Raw genomic sequence first — 21,544 nt, 5'->3', positions numbered from 1 at the left:
GCCACCATCACCACCGCAACCACCGACACCACCTCCACTGCCACCACCACCTTTGCCACCACCACTACGACCACCACCGCCGCCACCGTTACCACCACCACCGACACTACCACTACCCGATGCCACCACCACAGCCGCCACTATTACCACTACCATCGCCGCCACCGTCACCACCACTGACACCGCCATCATCGACACTGACACCGCCGCCGCCGCCTCCGCCACCATCGCCATCACCGCCACCATCGCCGTTGCCGTCGCCACCACTATCACCATCACCGCCAATGTCGCCGTTACCACCACCTCCAATACCCCAATTTTTGTCACCACCATTTCTCCCCTCGCCCGTGGGCCATCACCCCTACTACCATCATCAACTTACCACAAACATCATTTTTATTGTTGTCACCATCGCCATCACTCTTTTATAAAACTACTATAAATTTCGTATTTAAATTTCATTATGATTACATTTATCCAAACAAGAGAATTTACAAATTCTAGAATTTTAAATCACGTCATTTTTAATTCCGACATTTATGAATTCCTTAGTAGTTTCAAATTACTTCATCCAAACACACCATTAGTAATATCTCGACGATATACACCTCCGATTGTGTCTATATCTATTTTAGAAAATGGTGAAGTTTTGATGACTTGGGAATTTCGCAAATTGGTATTATATAATCCAAAAGAAAACACATCTAGGACGATTCTCGGGTCTTTTGGTTTGTGGTGGCTTCAAACAGTTGGAGATTGAATAAAGATAAAATTTATTCAAGAATGTTATTGAATAAATTTTATCTTTATGGAGATGTATATATAGTAGATTATATTTCTAGCTAATGGAAAGTAACTCTTAACACTGTACAAGCAGTACCGGATATTGAGGGATCAATTGACCCCATCCAGCTAGTTTTTGTCCATTAAATTAATTTAAGATTTTTCCCATAACTTTCTTGATTTTCTCTTTAAGATCTGAGAAAAATTATTTGATAAAATGACCCAAATAGAAAGGGTTAATTATGAGTCTTCTTTGTCACACTCCACAAGTTTAAATTTCTAAATTCGCCATTGTTTCCCCAAGCAATTAGGTGTAAAGAGACCTTAGTTTCACCAGCAACCAGCATGAGAACAGACATTTGAAACATCTGTGAGTACTTTTTCTTTTTATATATTCTTCATTAGGCTCTAAGCTGAACAACCAAAAACATTCAGTATTTTGTTTTTCCTTTCTAGATTTATGATCGATCAAGCCAAGTCATGAATGATGTAGTTTTAGACTTTTAGTGGTTTGAAAGTTCCTTTTCAGATTTAGAGGACAAGCAAAAGATGAAGATGGGTTTTGTTACTTTGATATGTTAAAGGAAACTGTGTCCTGGGTCCTATAGAAAATCTTTGAGCATCAACATTGGGTTTAGTATATAGAATTTATCAACTAGAATAATGTGCACCATTTTAAGAGTTGTTGTATGGTTCAGTTTGCTGAAGTTGTGGCAAGACCACCTTTTCAAGTTCTCCATGTTTCCATCTGCTTTCAAGATCATATGCAATTATGCATTACCAAAATACATTTATCCTTTAAAAAAAAAAAAAAAAAAACATTTATCCAAACCAGTAAAACACAACAAATCGATCTCTCTGTACTGAGGAAGTAGTAGGCCCAATTCAACAGCCCATCATCAACCCATGTATGTAAAATTTTGACTCCTACGTACAACTAGGAGATGCACCTCATGGAATACATAGAGACAGATGGACCAGATGGTGAATTCTCAACGACCGCGGGTGCACCGTACACCCTCGGATGATCGCTCTCCAATCCATAATCCATCATCGGACGGTGCTCCAAGTCCTCATCATGATCATAAACAAACTCAGGGACCTCAACCTCGCTCCTCCTCACGTGCTCCCACAGATAATCTAGCCTGCTCACGTACTTGAGCTTACCATACACCCTGCCACGCCACATCACACGCGTACGTTAGTTTGTGATACTGACCCACTGCTAAAATGCGCTTCTTAGTTAGTTAATTATGGTTATGATTCGTTTAGCTATTAATAAAACAATTATTAATTATTACCCGCCGGTGAATAGAAAACGGCCAAAGGTGGCGAGGAAGAGCCTGGCTTGGAGGCCTGGGTGAAGAAAATAGACAGCTTCGAGATTCCGCTTGACGGTGATAGGGATTGCGTCGTAGATTGATCGGACGGCTGAGATTCCGGGGAAGTTGTCGCACCTTTGAACTCCGGTGTGCACGTACAACACCGCGAATGGCTTTCTCTCAAGTTCGGGGAATATTCTCTCTTCCAAATACTTGCGCAAAGCATCCACGCTCACAATCCGAGCTAATAATCACCGAAATATAAAACAAAACAAAAAATCACAAATCTTGAAAAAGCAAAGAAAACGAAGCAATATTACAAGCAATTTTTTTTTATTAAAATTAAGGAATAAATATATACCTGGGAAGAATTTTCCGATAATGCGAACGATGGTGCGTCCGCGTTTATCTCTTCCTTTGATCTTGAAGACATGGAGCTTTTCAATGAGTTTTAGTTGTTCGGATTCAGATATTTGATTTTGATCGTTCATTTTGGTCATGAAAGTAAAGAAATGAATGGATTGTGAATTTGGTGAAGGTGATGGTGATGGTGTGGAGTGTGAAGTGTATAAATAGGGAGGGGATTGGGGGTTGAGGATTGAGGGTTGAAGAAGAATTGTGGATTGGGAATGGGCGAAGCGAATGGGTGGGTTGATTATGTATGCGAGGACAAGCGTAATTATTTGGTGAGCAGTGAGGACTCGGTGACTCGGAGGATACAGAATATTCCCAAGCATATTCAGTTTAGATTCAACGAGGGTGGGTCCGAGTCAGGGACACCGTTTCGGGTTACTGACTGCTGAGCTGGTGACGGTGTTGAATGGATATGGCAGTTGAGTTTCAGTCAGTATGTGTATACTCTACAGTATGGCGTAGTGTAGTATGTGGCCAAACCCAGATGTACGTGGCTATATAAGAAATAAACAAACTAATTTTTGGTAAATTTGTTTTTGTTTTTGTTTTGAATAATATTTTTACTAATATTAAGTGGATGGATAGTGGATCAATAATGCTAATTGTCTCATATTTCTTATGATATCTATGAACAATAATCATGCAAATGCATAACTCCTAAGCGGTTAAGCATACTTGTTTTTATAACATTATATAGATTTCCTTTTTGCTATGACCTTATTTAGATTTTTACCTATACACTATTTGAATGACTAATCGCATTACACTCAAATTACATTTTTTGTCCACACTCCATTAGAATGACATTTTTGTATATTGAGTAAAATTTTTATATAACAAGCATACAAAGATAATTCTTCGCTCACCAAAGGAATTTCACACTTACCTAATCCACCAACAACCACAGAACGGAAAATTTTATAATCAGGACCATCCATTTCTTAAGTCCCTTCTTAAGGATCGTTCCTGTACAAAATCAGCCAAATCCGTAATTGTTTGATCTTCCAAACTATGCAAACAAATACAGTCCATCAAATAAAGGGCTAAATGATATTGACAGTAATATACTGACTAAATAGTTTTCGATTTAACTGATTTTTTGTAAGGATAATCTTTGAATGATGCCCTACACTATGAATGGTTTTGATCATTAAAATTTATTGCTGGGTAGTTAGATGAGTGGATAATTTCTCGCTCTATGGTGAGCGAGTGATCATTACTGAACAAGCATATACACTGGTACTTATATAATGAGTTTATACATTTTACACTCTGTATAAACACAATATGTGTGATAAAGGGGGTTTTTTTTGCATACATTGATAAGCACAATATCAAAATTTGATTAAAGAATCTAACTTACCTGTTGCACCACATTGTACAAAGCACACACGAATCACGATGGTGATTCATCAGTAAATTGCTTAATTTATTAGAAAGGAGTCTCTAATAAAGACCTTGTAAATCAAAAAATGTTTCCAATCATCCAATGTACACCTAGTACTAGCTTTCTTTATTTAGTCCGGTGAATTACAACAAATACAGGAAAACACTTGTACAAAATAACCAAAAGGTGCCTAGTTGTCCTGATCAATAAAAGGACATTTTCTATGATCTTTACGTGTGATACAATACGAAACACAATGGCTTAATATGTTGTTCTGACTAAACACAATGGCTTAATCTATGTTGTTCTGACTAAACTCGTTCAACTTAAACCCAGATTCTTTTGCAAGCTCTGACAATTCTTTTTCTCCACTCAAAACCTGTAAGAAGCACCAAGCTTTGTGATAACCAAGTAAACACATAAGATGGGATAAGTTTACTGGAAGGGGTTTCTATTGATATTCCAACATGTTTTGGAAGAAAATAATATAAATAAAGATGACCAAATGACAGTACTTAATAATTTATGAAGCAATTTATCACCTGTCCATTGATCACCCATGTAGGGAAACCTTCAATTCCAACATCAATACATGCCTTTTCCATTATAGTTCCCTTCCTAAATCCACCAGGGAAGCACTCAACATAGTTCAACAGCTTTGCTGCCTCACGTCCAAACATCTTCATCATGGACAAAACAAATGATATAATACATCAAAAGTTCCAGCACCAATAAACCTTTTTTTTTCTTTCTTTTTTTCTGTTTTCCATAAATTAACAGTACAAAATGACTAGTCGGGAGCACAACTTAAAGGGTAGTGTCTTTGTGAACATTAATCATTGTAAAAACCTAGGGGAAAACCTAGAAGAGATGAAGGAGAGAAAACAATCACCAATTTACGACCTTATATTTGAGATTATTGTACCCACAGTTCATGATTGAATCACATTTAAGTAGGAACTAAAGAGGACACAGTACCTGTTTCTGTTCTACACAATGTGAACACCAGAAAGCCCCATACATTTTAGCACCTATAGCATTCAGATGCTTTGCTAGAGATACAGCAAAAGAACTTGATGGTGTAGTTATCTCAGTCGTAAAATATGGAAGATCAATTTCAGACGGGCTGTTACCGAAAACAAGCAACATGGAAAAATATCAGGGAAAATTTCCTTTACAAATAAAATGACAGAGCATGCATCTAATGTGATAATAAAAATGTAATGACAACAAACTAACCAGCTTCCATTCATTAAATGTTGACTTATGTAATTTAGATCCAACCACACCATGGGAAAAGTTTGGATTATTAAGGTAAAGGTGATCAGGTCATTAAGCACAGAAAACTGATCTTAGTTTCATGTACATAAATAATATGGTTAATTTCAATACAATAAACTACACATTCAAAGAACAATCCAATTTATATCAACGACCATTGAAGTGGGAGGTCACAATCAATATTTACTCAAAATTTTGCAAAAGTGAAGTAAAACAAAATATAAAGGAAACCATAGCTACTTACTTCACAATATGACCGACTAAGGCTGAGAGCATCAAACCTAAACATTGTTTATGATTTATTTTGGATTTAATTATATGTTTCCTTTACATGATAAGTTGATAGGAAGTAATGAAAGTCACAATATCACTTATGTTTATCAGTCTCCAATATTTCCTATTAATGAGACTGCCACTCTTATAAATTTTACATTTCTATTCCCTCGTCTGCCAAACTAGTTGGATGAGCATGCCTGTAATCCTAAAACGTTAGGCTTCAAAGAAAAATATGGGTTCATACCATTGAATACTGAACAGTTTGCCAAAATAACACATTCATGAAAATGAAATAAAAAGCACGAGCGAGGTTATCACCTTGAGGAGATAGGAGGATAACCACTATATGACCTGTTGAGAGTCACAACCACCAAGCTAACTATACATAGTAGCAAACCCACCTCCTTTTGTACTTTCTCCAACCCAAAATCCTACAGCACAAACCCCCCAAAGTTTTAGTCTAGTCATTCTCATTAACAACACCAAATCAAAGGTGATAAAAAAATTAACAAAAAAAGCTCACCTTTAAAGTGATGAAAAATAAGGTGAAAGAGAGCAAAGCTGATAACAAACAGTACGAGCATGAAGCTCCTGAAAACTTTGTGCTAAGTATGTACAAAAATGAAGCGCTAGCAGCTGCCATTGAGGTTGTAGTCCCAACTAAAACTAATCGAGCATTAGATTCACCAATTCCAAAAGGTGAATCCTTTGCAGTCAATAGTTGTACACCAAGAGTAGCAACTAATCCATATGCAAGCATTCCAACCAATGGAAGAGGAACACCTGGGACAGTCAAAATAATATTCATAATCACAGAAACCAAACATTCTATCAAACACATTAACTGCAATGAAATTCATTTCCAATTTTACAAGCCCAATGGACACTTTCAACTGGGTATTCGAATTCAGTTGAATTGAGTTGGGTATGTACCAAAAACGACGGCGTAATCGCTGTTGAGGATGTCGCCGCAGCTGCCGCCGCCGGTGGGGCAAAAGGCGTCGGAGTTCGTGAGCTTGAGGTACGTCAAGTACGTCGTTTCGAGGAACCCGATGCCTCCGAGCCCCGCACATAGTTTGTAGGTCAGATTACTCGAAGACGACAGTGTCGACGACGCCGTTTCGGGTTCGGGTTCGGCGTTTTGATTGGGTCCCGACGACGAGCTTGTTGTGGGAAGCAGCAGAGATCTCTGACCCGAACCCGAAGTTTTGTTGAAGAAAGCGAATCGGGCGTGGGTTGAGTAAGGAATGGAGTGAGGGAGAGACCTACGCGAAGAGAATGGAGGAGATGTGAGGCTCGCGAAGGAGAAGGTAGCCATTTCTTCCTCTCACATTCCACCTGAAAATCTCGCAGAGTCGCAGCTTCGCGGGGTTAATCTGGGCTGGCTGGGCCCAACTAAGTGGTACATCAATCTTGGGTCTTGTGTCTATGAAATTTATTTAAAGCCCAACTCAAATTACATACTAAGTCTTTTCTGTAGGAAGGCCCATAAAAGAATGGCATGCCAATGGGCTAATGACCGACGATGGCACGGGCTCACCTGCATCGCACATGCCTACCTTGTACTACATAACAAAAGATTACAACATTATCAAACAATTTAACATGTCATGTTCACGAATCTTTTGTTATGAAATTTTTTGAGTAAATGTATAATTTTTAGTGGCAATCATAATATGTCAAATTATATACATTATATAACAAGATAATATTATTTATTCAGGGTCGTTATGCCATACATCAACAGTGGTGTACTGATGTTGAATAGATAAATTCATATAACACTTTTTTATATGCATGGAGCATGGAGCATGGTGCATGGACAAATATGTTGTGGTTCTTAATAGCTCTTAAGGGATTCATTTTTTCACTTTTAAAATATAAATTTTCTTATAATTAACTAATTTGTATATCGGATAATATCCAAATTCCAAAACTGAAAGCATGTTTGGCTTGCACTCTGAGCCAGCCAGGTGTACACATGTGGGACTGATGCATTGATCTTTGTGTAAAAGGTTTTTGGCTGTTTTTAATAGGAGCCTTGAAACGTTGAAACTTATCCATGCAAAAGTTTGTGTGCCTCCCTTTTGGGTTTATCTGAAATCAGAGGAATAAGGATGAGTTGGCGTGGCAACCATGCCCCTCCATCTCTTGACGCACCCTTTAAATAATGACACACACACACACACACTCCCTCATAACCTCCACAACCCAATTCACTATTCCACATAACAAGTCTCCTACACACACTCACACTGCCCATTGCAATTTGCAAATCTCAGATACCAAAATATAATCAAACTTGCTATTTCCAACACACCCATCAAAGCAATCATGGCGACTAATTCGCTTGTGTCCTCCTCTTGCTTTACTGGCTCTGCACTTCAACTCCCTTCACTTCTTTCTCCTCCTCAAAATCTCAAACAAAGGTCTTCTTCATTGTCACTCATGGGGAACAACCCACTAAGACGCAGCAGCACTGGAATTGAGTCCAACAACTTAAACTTCTGGTAAGTAGAAAGTAGAGATGAAAAAAAGAGTGAAAATTGTTCTACCCACAAAAAAGAAACAAGAGATGAAATTCTGTTTTTTCATAGCTTATAATATTGTGTTTCTCACCAACTGTGATGTTGTTTGGTTTCTGGGAAAGTCCGAAAGCTGCTTTGAGAGGGAATTTGGAGGCCGTCGGAGTTCCAACTTCGGTGCCGGTTCGTATGGCCCTCGAGCTTGTTCAAGCTGGACACCATTATTTGGATGTCAGGTACCATCTATGATCTATGACTCTGTTTTTTATTTTTAGGCAAGTATTTAAAATCTGAAAGGTCTTGTGTTTATTGTTCCTAAATTCTATAAAACACTCGGTTAATAATCTTGATTTCTTTGCTTCATTTTTTTTGTTTTTGGGTACTCTGTAGGACTCCTGAAGAGTTTAGTGCAGGACATGTTTCTGGGGCTGTTAACATCCCTTACATGTACAGAGTTGGATCAGGTTCACTTTTTGTTCTTCCACACTTTTGACTAATTTTTATGTTTTAGATGAAATTCTTTTTCTTTGAAAATTTTAGTGACCAAAACTTAAAGACTGGCTCAAGAATCACATTATAAACAATTGTAGAGAAACTAATTAACATTGATTTTGCATTATTTTTGGTCTTTTGTAAAAATTTTAATTATGCTATGCAGGGATGACAAAGAACCCACACTTTTTAGCAGAAGTATCATCACATTTCAGCATATATGATGAGATTATTATTGTGAGTTCCAGTTATAAAAAAAAAAAATTGTTGCTATTATTTTTATTTTCTTTTTTATATAAAGTTCAACCCAATTTATGTGTTTAATTTCGTTGATTTACAGGGATGCCAGAGTGGGAAAAGGTCCATGATGGCTGCGACTGATCTCTTAGCTGCTGTAAGCATCTTACCCACTTACCCTTCAAAGCTACAACTTTGTTGTTAAGCAATTACTTATGGTTGTAGAAGATGAAAAATACACATCACAGTTTGGTTGAACATCAATATCAAATAGGTTGTATACTTGTATTGCATATGAATAATAGAAAACAACTCTTCAGCCAAAGACAGCCTCTGTACTCTGTAGTGTATTTAATTGCTTGGATCAAGCTAAGAGCCAAGCTCTGCTTTGACACCAGAATGAGACATAATGTGTGTTTTTGACATGTTATAGTATGATCATTGATATAATCGAATCTCTTATGACAACTTAAATGATCATTTGGCTAGAAAAGGATGCAACACTTTGTTAATGGAATTTGTGTTTTTGGTCCAAACTTGGGTTCAATTTCACAATCGCTTTTCATCCTTGCAATCAAAGAATTGATAAAGCTGATTAGAGAGAGCTTCATTCTTGTTTTGCAGGGTTTCACTGGCATTACAGACATAGCTGGTGGCTATGCTGCTTGGACACAGATTGGACTTCCATCAGAGTTGTGAAAAGTGATCGAGTCCTGCCAGAGCCAAAGACAAAGGCTGTGGAATTCTCACCTGTGAAGGTTATGGGCAGGAAAAAAAATCACAGATAAACGGCAATACAGCCCTGGAGAAGCGTACAAACTTAATTTGAAAGAATATATGTAAATGTAGCAACAACAAAAAAAGGTCATCTGTAATATGTATGATGTATCAAGCAAAAAGAAGAAATGATAAATAAATAAAACAAATTTCCTAGCCAACTTTGTAAAAGGAGTTAGAGAAGTGATCCATTTTTAAATGCCACCAACTCTGAGTTTTAATGGTCGCAGAAACTACAAATTCCCCCATCTGATTTTTAATAAATGGTCACAGCAACTAACAATATAACTTTCTCCAAATACAACATGTAGTTTTATTGATCAGTTTGAGGCTCTGCCCTCTCTGAGTTGGTTGGTTCAACTTCCACATACATGCACAAATGCACAATACCCAAAACAGAAGAAAGGTCAGAAAAGGACTCTACTTGAAATATCCTCCAAGTAGTTGATTAATGGCACAGATAAGAATGAGAAAATGCTTTACTAGCTTTGACATATATTACCTTGGAGCTCTAACCCCCAATGAAATTATTAAGCGAAACAAAGCTTGGAGTATGGGAACCCTTATGAACCATATAGGGCATACCATCTACCTCAACCCTCACAAGGCCCCTTGTTCTAGGAGTATAAACTTGCAATTCATAAGAATCATGTAACAACCAGACTAGCCCCTTCTCTGTAATTTTCAATACTCGAATATAGGTAGGAGAAATTCTGCCTACGCTAAGTTCAACCTCTTTGGTCCACGACGCTGCGATGCCATAATCCTTCATCACCCAAACAACATACATTTTATCCTTCTCCTTAATAGTTAAAGAGAGGCAACCTTTCAAGACTCCAAGGTTGAACCAACTAGTCAAGAGTTCAAATCCTGAATCCAATAAATAAGGTGGTAGTGGTAAAAGTTGGAAACGCTCGGTTTCAAGGTCTAAGGCAGATATCAAAAACTTGCCACTTCCTTTATCATAAGCAATCCAATGAAGAAATCCATTATGATTAATCATTTGATCAGTTTGAAGTTTATAAGAAGCGTATACAGTTTTCCCAATGCTTCTCCAAATCCCAGAGCCAACAGTCGTAACCATTACGTTGCAAACTCGCCCGAATGGTTCGATACCCTCACTCTGTTTGAGATACTTAATCAGAACTAGTTTGTAGACATCACTGATAGGACTAAACCCAATGCCTTTTGAATATCCGAAACCAACTGTGTTTGGAATAGCTAAAGACTCACCCGTAATGGGATTGTATATGTAAAAACGGCCATCATTACTAATGTGATGACAGTATAGGCAGAGGACGCCGTTGCAGGAACCCACTACATATGCATGAGTTGGGATATTAGGGTCTTCAGGAAGCTTCATAACGGCGACGTTCTGGTTGGAGGTGTAATTTTCTAGGTCCACTAAGGAGAAGCAGCTCCATTCTTGGTTTTCTCTGTGTTTCATGTCTCGGAGCAAAAGCCAATTGGGTGTTCGAGAAAATAGGTATTTGGTGAACTGGGGGTCTGAGAGCAAACAACGCCAAGACTTGCACACACGCCTGCATTGGATGAGCGCTTTGATTGGGGTTTTGCAGAAGATCTCCATTATTATGTGCTCTGGCAGTTGGAGAATGCAGGGTTTCGTATTCTTTCTTCTTTTTCCTTCTTCTTTATCTTCTTGTTTTGGTGGGTGGCTGTGGTACAATTTGGTTTTCTTCATGGCTGAAGCACGTACTGTCTTTTTGCTACGAGGAGGGACTACTGGATAGATGGAAGCGGCGTCTCAGACGTGAAAACGCATCAATTTATAGGTTTCGACTCTGGACCAGGCTAGCCCATTGGGCCGGCATAGTTCAACCTATTTTCATATAAGTTTCAAAAATTTCACATTAATTTAAGTTTGGGTTACTATTTCCTTTTTTAATTCTATTATTCCATGCAGGGATGACAAAGAAGAAGCCACACTTTCTAGCAGAAGTATCATCACATTGCATAAAGTATGATGAGATTATTGTTGAGAGTCCCAGTTACAAAAGTGATTGAAAGAATACATGGTAACTGTAGCTAAAAATAAAGTCATGTGCAATGTGTATTAAGCAAAAGAAACAAATAAATTTCCTAGCCAACTTTGTAAAGAAGCTAGAGAAGTTCTCCACTTTTACGGAGGTAACAACATGCCACCAACTTGACATGGTGTTCATTTTTTATTTTTCTATTTTACCATGAGATGGTGTTCATTTGTAATGGTCACAGAAACTACAAATTCCCCATTTCATTTTCAATCGTTATATTTAGATTTTCAACATTTTATTTATGAGTTTGAGACTCAGCCCTCTCTGGGTTGGTTGGTTGAGCGTAGAATGCTTCAAACTCACACAGACAGATTTGGTGGTAGATAGGAGAGAGAGAGAGAGAGAGAGAGAGAGAGAGAGAGAGATCATCCCTCCACGTTCTCAGTGTCTGACAAGCACTAGCCAAAGTCTAAAAGAAAACAACTCTCTCTCTCTCTCTCTCTCTCTCTCTCTCTCTCTAGCTATAAAGCTTATAAGCAAAACATGGTGTCCACATCTCCTCCCTTTACGCCACCTCATCCAATGGTTTTTAAGTGGGAATCGAATGCCCCAACTAAAATCTCAAACTCACTCAAAGAACTAAAGAAGAAGAAGAAATAGATATCACAGAAGAATGGGTTGGTTCAAAACAATACGAAGAAAGCTGGTCAGATCATCCAACAGAGATATCATTGTCATGTATAACAACACCAGCCCAAGCACCCATGAAGAAACGGCCAATCATGAAGACCCCATTAATGGCGATGCTGCTTCAGCAACTTCATCATTCAGAAAAAAAATTCTAACCAAGGAAGATATTGCGGCCATCAAGATCCAAGCCTGCTTCAGAGGACATCTTGTACATAACTCATTAATTTTCTATGTGAAGTTCTTTGATGCGTGATAATTGCTTTGCACAACAGCCTGAAAACCCTTCTGGTTTGTGATTATTTGAAATTTTTGACAGGCAAGACAAGCATTTCGAGCTCTAAAGAGCCTGGTGAAGCTACAAGCATTGGTTCGCGGAGTGTGTGTGAGAAAACAGGCACGTATCGCTCTGCAGTGCATGCGTGCACTCGTCCAGTTGCAGGTCAAGGTTCGTGCACGACAGCTCCTCAGCGGGTCTAGTAATGGCAGATCCATCACACCTTAGCCATGTGATTTGGGGGGAGGTCATAGAATGCCCTAATAAAAGGCTGTGTACTTTGAGACCGAGTAAAATTTCTTCTCCTATATACAGTATTTCACAACTTCTCAAATCTCAGGCTCAAAACCCTTTGCATTTCCATTTAAATAAGAGAGAGTTCAGTCCATTTTATGAGTAAACTAAGACTAGTAGTGATTTAAGATTTTCAATTAAGTTATTTATTTTTATTTTATTTTTATAAATTTATGTTAAATTTTAACTCTAAAATTTTAAGCATAAATACCTTTTAAATAGAAAGATGACTTTATTATGAATTAAAAAAAATTCTTATAAATTAAAAGATTTTATTATGAATTAAAAAAAAAATTTATAAATTTTAAAACACTTTCGGTTTTCATCTAAAAATAATTTTTCTAAAAGATCCAAGCCTAATTATCTCTTTAAATAATTTAGCTTATGCTGGAATCTTACTGCGTGAATAGCTCACTAGATATTGGAGCAGACAATGCGAATGATTGAAAGAATGCATCCACTAGGAACTACCATACTATGGTGTGGTTTCTTTTTAAATGAAAATTTAAATACCATAAGGTAGTTTACAATAAATTTCGATGATGGCTCATTAACCAGTTGGCGCTAACCAGTGGACCTAATTTAGACAAAGAAAATCCGAGTCTATAAAAGAGTGAACAAGAGGAACAAACTTCAATAAAAACGACTGTGTGATTGCTTGTCCAAATACTGTACAATGCAAAATGTATGTGCAATGGAAATGGTCCACATACGTTATGAGAGTTTTCTCATCTCCCACGCTTAGTGATGCCCCCATCTCAGTGACGAGAAAAAACCACCAGATGATCTATCCTTGTGTCCATCTTCTCCCTCATTTCCAACCTGTTTCAATATAATGGTATTTAAATATGATTAATGACCAGAAGATCTACAGTTGGGCAAGATGGTACCTCCTTGGCCAAACATTTAAGAATTTCAACAATATCGGAGAAGTGGGGTCTTTGAGTTGGGTCTTGCTGCCAGCATCTTTCAAGCACTTCTGCGAACCTTGGATGAGTGTTCTTGGGAATTGTAGGTCGTAGGCCCTGACAGCCATGCCAATTGGCGTCATCCAATAATAATATTGTTTGTGTTAGAGTTATGCGTATTTGAAAAGGATAAGTACCTTTTGCACCACACCCACTGCTGCTTGTAACGGGGTCAAGGATGAGTATGGAAGCTGGTAAATACAACATAAGGATGACCATAAGTTTTGAAATCTAAACCATTCTGAACTGATGGATTGCTGAATAAATTAGGAACCACGCACATACACATGCATCGTGCACACGAACACATCTGCATGAGTGCACACCACACAAATACATTTGCTCTCGCAAAGAAAAAATAGGACTTACTTGTCCTGTTAGAAGCTCCCACAGTACTATTCCAAAACTGAAAATATCTGCTTTGTGATCATATGGTTTGTGTTCAATGACCTTCATCAAAAAAGACCATTGCAAAAAGATGCTGAGAAATAGGTAAATGTTAAATGCAGTCAGCATAAACTACCAACCAATTTAGTTATTGTTGAACTCTCTGATCACCCCCAAATACCTTTGGAATAAAGTCTCAGTTGAGTTGAGTGTGATCATATTAAACTACTAATCATATCATTATAAACAAACTCTTATTTCTAACACTTGGAAATATTGCTTGTTGCAATATTATTCCACAAAATAAAAGCCAATATTGAGGGAGATGCCTACCTCAGGAGCCATCCAGCGGTATGTTCCAGTTTCAGCTGTCATCACTCCAGATTGAGCCTGCACTCTGGCAACTCCAAAATCAGCAACCTTGACAACCTGTACAGGAAGGATCTAAGAATTTAGGATTTGCCGCGATGTTTATGACTATTGTATGTGTATTATAGAGTAAGATGATCAAGTATCAGGTTGTATGTACATATAGTGTAGTAACATACATATATTGAAAGCAAGAAACATCTACATGGGGTAAGCCAAGACAAAAAAATTTAAAATACAATTAGCAGCAAGAAAGAAAACAGGTGTTAATTGACAGAAAAAGAACCTTGATTTAAGAATTGTGAAATCCACTTACTTCATGTTCATCCATCAGAAGATTGGCAGTCTTGAGGTCCCTGTGGATTATATTATTTTGGTGCAAATAGTTCATCCCCTTCGAAACATCAATTGCTACTTTTAGTAGAGATGGAAGCTTAAACACACCCTTTTGTTTATGCAGAAAGTCATATACACTTCCTCTGGACATGAACTCTGATAAAGCAGAAACATGAGCATCAAAGGTTGTTCATCAGAGAATTGGATAAGGGTACCAAGTAAGCATACAAATCATAAAACTCAAAATACACTATATATTTCATAAAATGAGAATTCGTAGGTATTGCAATCTCATATATCACTAGACAGTATTATTTTCTTCTAGTAGTAACTAGTCAGAAATGAATAATACAGACAAAAATAAAGCACCCATCCATAGCACCATGATTTTGGAAAATTAAGATATTTGGATATATCGGGACTATAAATCTAAAGGATTGTCTAAGATATATACCAGTCACAATGCATAGGTTTGGAGGTCGTGTACATGCACCTATAAATTGCACAACATTCTTGTGCCGAATCTTCCTGCCGATAGTCATGATATCAAAAAAGGTTAAAAAGTTCTATATAAATGGAAGCTGCCACTAAGAATTATATGTAGGTATTACCTCAGTAGGTATTACCTCAGTATATAAACTTCTTGTGAAAAATCTCTCAGCATCTCTGCCTTGACGCGCTCAGGTTTGAGAACCTTGATGGCAACTTCCTGACTACAATATGTGCCTCTGAACCTGAAGAAGTTGGAAATAAGATGTCAAACCGGAATCCGCAAACAATCAGACACAAGATTCCAAATGCAACTTACAGATCACCAAATGACCCAGATCCAACTTTGTTTTCAAATTTCAGCTGCCTCATATCAATCTCCCATACATCTGTTCCATCAGTTGGTATTTCTAGGCAATTGGGGAAGGACTCATTCCTTGTTTGGTTGTCCTCACCAACAGCAGCAACAGGATGCTGTTTTGACCAAGATTGCTCCTGCAGGGCATTTTTGAAATATCATTAACGAATAGATGCATTTTTTCATTTTCCCTTTTTGTATAACAAAGAAAACTATTGAGTCTCGCTTTGCAAGTGAAGCTGGACTGACAATAGTTTCTATTTCAATAATCAAATTGTGAATCATGGGATCATGGGATCAGCTGTGAAAGGTGAACCCTCTCAACGATGGTCACAATATATGTGGAATCCAGCTTTCATGATACAAAAACAAAGCCTTCATTATACAAAAACAAAGAATCACCTAATTTTATTTGGAACCAGCAAGAGCATTCACATATCCTCAACTAGTTTGAGTGTTTTCAAAGCGTAAGATATTTTAAACTTTCTTCTAGATCACACAACTTTTATGCAAATTAGTAAGGAGAAACATACCTTAAACTTTGAAATTTCTTTTTGCAACAAACTTTTAAGCTCCTCAGTTTCCTATATGTTCCCAACATGGCAGAAAATTTTGTTCAGTGACCAAGAATCGTGTGAGTCAAACATCCATGGAGAAACATACATATTCATACCTCATAATGCCAACCATCAACCACGAAAACATCCAGAGAGAATCCATCAACCGTGGAAAAAGCATGAGCTTCTTGAATATTCAGCCCAATCTCAGCAAGTAATGAAGTTAACTGAAAAATTAATCACACAAATTATTTAGTAAGTGAGAGAGACAGAGACAGAGAGAGCAAAAAATTTGCCATATAATATAACTGCTGAATCTTGGACATTCTAGAATACTCACAATTATATGCAGTTTACAGTCTAATCCATTAACAAGAAATTCTAAGGTTAACAGCCTAGCACTGTTCCACCAAACATACCTCATGAAAAAGATAAGTCACTCTGAGCTACCTGATAGAGTTCCAAACATTTGAGATTATCTACATGGTTCAAGATAAAGAAATCAAGACTATAGAGCCCAACTACTCAGATCACCCTTTACAGCAGAATCTCCTTAGAAACTAAAAAACCTATTCTATAAAAGTAAACTTAAAACTTATATCAAGTGTCTCTTGAATAAATTCCAAGGTCAAGCACAAATAGCCAATAGCATACAAGTGATACAACTAGTAACCATCAATAAAAGAATGCTCTTTTTCAGAGTCCTTCCAGCAGTACATTAGAATCCTTCATAGTGAAGTATGAAAACTAATAAAATTTATTGTTTAAGATTAATTAAATAGATGGAAAAAGGTTTACAAAAATACTGTGTATCTTGGCAGTGAAGTTTAATAAAAAATAAAAAATTGAAAGATCGCAAATGTAAAACAACAGCCACCTTACAGGATAATGGTTTTCTGCATCTTAACATCCCCCCCTAAATACAATTCTCATTGCAAATCTGGTCCATCCAAAAAACCCCAAATGTAATGCATTGATTTCAAGTTGTTCAAGAAGAACATAAATGATAAAGGACATTCTGGAAGGAAAGTTCAAACATAATGAAATGTATATCGAAAATCAGTAGCTATGAGCATAATGAGATGTGTATGAGTCAATGTAAAAGCGTCCACATATCAGATCCCTTGTGCACATTTGTCAACAGCAATTGTAACAAAGGCTCAACAGTCAAGAGATTTAATTGAACCAACTACTCAGAAATCTGAAAAATGTTAAATGTTTATCCTAAAAAACAGAACAGAGAAGAAATTAAAATGATGATGGTCTGTACTGAATAATAATTTCTTTGTAAAAATATTGGTTCACTGCATGCATGTGGATATACAGATGAGGACTACCTGGCTAAGAAGTTTAGGTTTGTCAACTGTTGAAAAAGTGATCTCATGCATAGGCCTGCACAATTAACAACAAGAATTAACACTTAAATTAACAAGCAACCAACATCAATGGATTACTAAAAAATTTGTGTTCGTGGTAAACAACATCAAACTCTCTACTTCGTAGTAATAGTATAGAAGCCTCTTCAACATAAGCCTAAAAGATCTAGCTCCCAACCCTGCTAATAGAGCACAAAACCCTATAAACTAGGAAAAGTTGACAAACAGGGTTAGAGAGGGAGAGAGAGAGAGAGAGAGAGAGAGAGAGAGAGAGAGAGAGAGAGAGAGAGAGAGAGAGAGAGAGAGAGAGAGAGAGAGGGTACCTAAAACCAACTAAATATCAAAAATCTCGGGCATAGTAATTTTTGTAACATACTGTTCACTCACAATCCTATTGAACTTCAAAAATATTCCAATGCACATGAGAACTTTTTAAGATTTATCATTAAGTGAAATGAAGAAACCAGTTTTCCTTCTATCTCTCTATCTCTGTCTCTCTCACTCACACATGCAAGCGCATGTCCATGGGCAGACACCATTATCAAAATGGTATCTGATTTGAAGTTGATAAATTGAAAGATCAACAAAGTAAAAGATAATTGTAACAAACTAAACACCCCCACAAAATGAAGGGGGAAAGCCACAAAGTGATTGGGGAATGTTCATTTCTTACATAGGAATATATGGTGTTGCACTCATAGCACTATCTCCATCATCAACATGGTGTCTATTGCCTTGAAGTGCAAAAGCTTCAAGATTAGGAGATGAACCGAAGGTAGGCGGTGCATGGATCCTGGTGACAGCACAATTTAATGACTAGCACATATAAGATAAAAATACAAAATGAGAGAGTGAGGTTATTGAAAGAAAAACAAGAATGGGGAAGATGAGTAACTGATACAATGCGCCATACCCTTGTCTGTTAGAACAATTAAAAGAACTTTGTGCATCTTCTTTCATTGAAGAATCTGAATGGACGGAATCAGCAGAATTTCTGTTGGAGACAGGATAAACCTGCATACACACACAGGCAGATGGCATTAAGCATCAACAGAGTTATGATTTGCCAATAATCGAAGAATTCCGATAAACGTGTTCCAAATGTGTTCACCTGGACAGTTCGAACTTCAAAGGCAGGTTGATTAGCAGGGTCTTCTGCAAATTGCAGCAATCTCTTATGTGTAAGCACATCTCCTGCCCTCTCCACATTGACATCCAACGCGTATCTACATAGCAACAACAACAATGACCACGAGAACAACAAACAGACAAAAAAGATCTCACAGTTATCCAAACTTCAACTTTCAAAACTATAAGATTTAAAGAACCATTAAACATAGCTTGAAGATACAAACACCTAATACATAATTTCAGATGCTAAACCGTAATACAAAAAAATCATATAAGAAAAAAAGAGAAAGTGAGCTAATTAAGTGTTTTTTTTTTTTTCCTATATTAGTTTCAGTAATTTCCAGCGCAATTTAGGAATCTTTAAACAAAGCTTGGAGTGACACTTAGTAGAAGCATCAGTAAGATTCCTACATTTCTTATTTTCTTTATCTTAACCAAAGTTTCTCAGCAACCAAACAAGCAATGCCAGAAGGCAAAAGCCAATACAAACATAAAAATAAAAATAAAAATAAAAACGTAGGGTTAAGACGATAGATACCGAGCAGGCAATCGATTAAAATGAAGCCAAAGCTGATCATCAAATCCAGGAAGATTAGCCTCCTCAAAATTGATCTCCTGAATTCGGCGAAGCACCTCGTTGTAGACCTCGAGCTTCTGCCTGTGATGGCGAGGCTGAGCGTGGGACGAGAGCGCGGCTCTGCTGGCGCAGCTCTCTAGGTCTTCGTCGATAGCCATTGGAGGTGGTGATCGAAGCTCGGTTCGGAGAAAGTGAATCTGGTGATGGATTTATTGGAATAGGGGAGAATATGCAGTCTATGATTGGAGGCTCAGGCTCTCACCGAATGAGAATGAGACGGAGTTTTTTGGAGAGAGAGAGAGAGAGAGAGAAAAAAAAGGAAGCTCCAACTGAAAAAAGGCCAGAGCAGGAGAAGAGGAGAGAGAGATTCTTTCGCTCTTTTCTTTTGCTTCGGTGATCTATCGAATGTTTCTGTCATGGCTTTAGTGACGGGTCCACTAGCTGCTGACTCACTGGCTTATCTATCAATACTACTAGCAAACACTGCTTTCTTTCGGCTGTGGACCTGTGGTGTGGTGCACGTGCACCAAAACCAAAACATGGATATCTATAAAAATAAAATATAAAAAAGCCTTAATTTTAGTTTTTTTTACAGTACATAATTTGTTATTTTTACACCGGAGGAAATTGAACATTGAAGTTATTTTAATCTTAACTCATATTAGTCCGTCTTAAAGGTTCTCTAGCTAGAAAAAATAACTCATCTAACAATGTATGATGTTTTTGAAGTATGGTTAAAGGCTTAAAGCTAGTCTATGCAAAATTTCAAAGTCATTTTTATTACTGATCAATTTGTCTAGTTAGTGTAAGTATGTTTACTTTTGTACTTTTTCCAACTAGTTTGCAAATAATCCTTGGTGTTAAAAAAAAAAATTTATTTATTTTTATGTTATAGTGATGTAGCATCTCTTAAAGAGAGAGATAAAGACAAAAAATGAGAGAGAGTGAAAGAAGAGACAGAGCCAATAAAAGAGAGGGGATGTCATGTGGTATCACATCGGGAGATAGGTAAGTTTTTCTTTTGGTGTTAATTAATTTGTCTTCACTTAATTTTGATGGCTTCATCTTTTTGCTCCTACATGCATAATGCAGGTAATCCCCTTCTTAAATTAATGTTGCAACTTGCAAGAGGGAGGTTTCCAGTTAATTAAATATACAAAGTTGGCACCATGGACTTTTCAAATTGAGTTCCCAAATTTCTAGAGAAGGTGGAAGCTAGTGTCTGTGAGTTGGAGGTTATTTCAAGTATTGATCAGAGCCCTTGATGATATATACTTGCGTTGTAGTATTCATTATTGAACTCGCCTTTAGAATACAGCATATATGCATTGCATGCTTGGTAGTTTTTGTTTGTTGATACCATCTTCTGTTGAATATAATTTTATTTGGCTTCTGCTTTAAATAGTAGATTTTGCTTTAATTAATTCCATGTTATGAGTGGTTATTTATGGCTTTTAATATCTATGCTCAGTTCCAATATTGAATTCTGTGGTGTTTTGATGTTTGTGATTAATTCAATGATCTTTTGAATTATTGTGACAATGGGAAAGAAATTAAACTTCATCAGGCTTTTGGCATAAATTCTAAATACCTTTTCTATGCTTCATTTATTAATTAATGTTTATAAGTGTTTTTGGGACGATCCTTTTCTGAACTTTCTTCTGTTCTAGCTGGGTATTGTGCATATGTTTCAAGCCCTGAAAATAAAAGGGTTGCAGCATATATTAAAAAGCCATAATGAATTTTTCGTTTTTACTTTTCGGTTGGTGTCTGATTTCTTAAAAATTTCTGGTAGGAATGGAAGTTAAACCTACTAAAAAATACTGAATGATTTTTAATTGGTGTAATTAGACCAAGTTGAACCCACTAATACTGAATGGCAAGAGAAAAAAGATATAAGTGCTTATGTGGTCGTGTACAACAAAAACTTCATATGAAAGCTTTTTCAATTCCATGTGAGACAAAACTAGTGATTAATTTGATCTCTGCATGTAAATCATTTTTTTTTTTTTAATCTTTTTAGGTTGGCCAATTAAGTGACAAATTTGGTCTTTATAGTTTGTTATTTATTTTCATTTTCATTCTTAAAGTTTCAACCATGTATATATATAATTACAAACGCACATTATTGTCACTCTTATTTATGCACCTAATAGCAAATACGTGAATAATTTTGTGCAACTCAGCTCAATATTTCTGTTTAATTATAAATGACTGAATAATTAGCTAGCCTGATAATATTTTGATACT

At 36.9% G+C, this 21,544-nt stretch overlaps 6 protein-coding genes across 8 annotated transcripts; 2 read left to right on the top strand and 4 right to left on the bottom strand.

The window, feature by feature from the left end:
• Positions 1 to 1,560: 1,560 nt before the first annotated feature.
• On the bottom strand, positions 1,561 to 2,675 carry LOC147284887 (SEC14 cytosolic factor family protein / phosphoglyceride transfer family protein). The gene is made up of 3 exons (XM_086244847.1): positions 2,467 to 2,675; positions 2,085 to 2,349; positions 1,561 to 1,958 (listed from the first exon to the last, which is right to left on the bottom strand). The coding sequence occupies exons 1-3, from the start codon at positions 2,603 to 2,605 to the stop codon at positions 1,721 to 1,723; spliced, it is 642 nt and encodes a 213-aa protein (XP_086100973.1). The 5' UTR covers positions 2,606 to 2,675; the 3' UTR covers positions 1,561 to 1,720.
• A 1,252-nt stretch (positions 2,676 to 3,927) lies between these two features.
• LTO1 (NAD(P)H dehydrogenase (quinone)s) lies at positions 3,928 to 6,826 on the bottom strand. The gene is made up of 6 exons (XM_086244658.1): positions 6,397 to 6,826; positions 5,987 to 6,246; positions 5,782 to 5,894; positions 4,885 to 5,032; positions 4,449 to 4,586; positions 3,928 to 4,285 (listed from the first exon to the last, which is right to left on the bottom strand). The coding sequence occupies exons 1-6, from the start codon at positions 6,779 to 6,781 to the stop codon at positions 4,199 to 4,201; spliced, it is 1,131 nt and encodes a 376-aa protein (XP_086100784.1). The 5' UTR covers positions 6,782 to 6,826; the 3' UTR covers positions 3,928 to 4,198.
• Positions 6,827 to 7,636: 810 nt separating this feature from the next.
• Positions 7,637 to 9,650, top strand: STR16 (sulfurtransferase protein 16). Its single transcript, XM_086243870.1, has 6 exons — positions 7,637 to 7,973; positions 8,114 to 8,224; positions 8,379 to 8,452; positions 8,647 to 8,717; positions 8,821 to 8,874; positions 9,342 to 9,650. Exons 1-6 carry the CDS (start codon positions 7,798 to 7,800, stop codon positions 9,414 to 9,416), a joined length of 561 nt encoding a protein of 186 aa, XP_086099996.1. The 5' UTR covers positions 7,637 to 7,797; the 3' UTR covers positions 9,417 to 9,650.
• A 355-nt stretch (positions 9,651 to 10,005) lies between these two features.
• Positions 10,006 to 11,082, bottom strand: LOC147284884 (F-box protein At3g07870-like). The gene has a single exon (XM_086245741.1). It carries the CDS (start codon positions 11,080 to 11,082, stop codon positions 10,006 to 10,008), a length of 1,077 nt encoding a protein of 358 aa, XP_086101867.1.
• Positions 11,083 to 12,149: 1,067 nt separating this feature from the next.
• IQD20 (IQ-domain 20) lies at positions 12,150 to 12,680 on the top strand. Its single transcript, XM_086243651.1, has 2 exons — positions 12,150 to 12,386; positions 12,495 to 12,680. The coding sequence occupies exons 1-2, from the start codon at positions 12,162 to 12,164 to the stop codon at positions 12,678 to 12,680; spliced, it is 411 nt and encodes a 136-aa protein (XP_086099777.1). The 5' UTR covers positions 12,150 to 12,161.
• Positions 12,629 to 19,618, bottom strand: LOC147284882 (serine/threonine-protein kinase STY17-like). 3 transcript variants are annotated; one of them, XM_086242862.1, is made up of 17 exons: positions 19,256 to 19,618; positions 18,698 to 18,812; positions 18,482 to 18,600; positions 18,260 to 18,379; positions 17,548 to 17,602; positions 16,327 to 16,437; positions 16,187 to 16,237; positions 15,615 to 15,790; positions 15,433 to 15,540; positions 15,261 to 15,334; positions 14,787 to 14,962; positions 14,435 to 14,530; positions 14,084 to 14,164; positions 13,852 to 13,905; positions 13,637 to 13,771; positions 13,460 to 13,568; positions 12,629 to 12,757 (listed from the first exon to the last, which is right to left on the bottom strand). In XM_086242862.1, the coding sequence occupies exons 1-16, from the start codon at positions 19,450 to 19,452 to the stop codon at positions 13,488 to 13,490; spliced, it is 1,749 nt and encodes a 582-aa protein (XP_086098988.1). In that variant the 5' UTR covers positions 19,453 to 19,618; the 3' UTR covers positions 12,629 to 12,757; positions 13,460 to 13,487. The 3 variants fall into 3 exon arrangements, with proteins under 3 accessions (XP_086098988.1, XP_086098989.1, XP_086098990.1); XM_086242863.1 differs by lacking the exon at positions 12,629 to 12,757 and adding an exon at positions 13,248 to 13,323; XM_086242864.1 differs by lacking the exon at positions 12,629 to 12,757 and having other exon boundaries at positions 13,248 to 13,568; positions 18,500 to 18,600; positions 19,256 to 19,617.
• Between the last annotated feature and the right edge of the window lie 1,926 nt (positions 19,619 to 21,544).

Source organism: Dryas octopetala, chromosome 5, assembly GCF_963921425.1.
Source record: "Dryas octopetala chromosome 5, drDryOcto1.1, whole genome shotgun sequence".
NCBI lineage: Eukaryota > Viridiplantae > Streptophyta > Magnoliopsida > Rosales > Rosaceae > Dryas > Dryas octopetala.
Note: the sequence above shows the minus strand (reverse complement) of the source record. Positions and strands in the feature narration are given on the sequence as shown.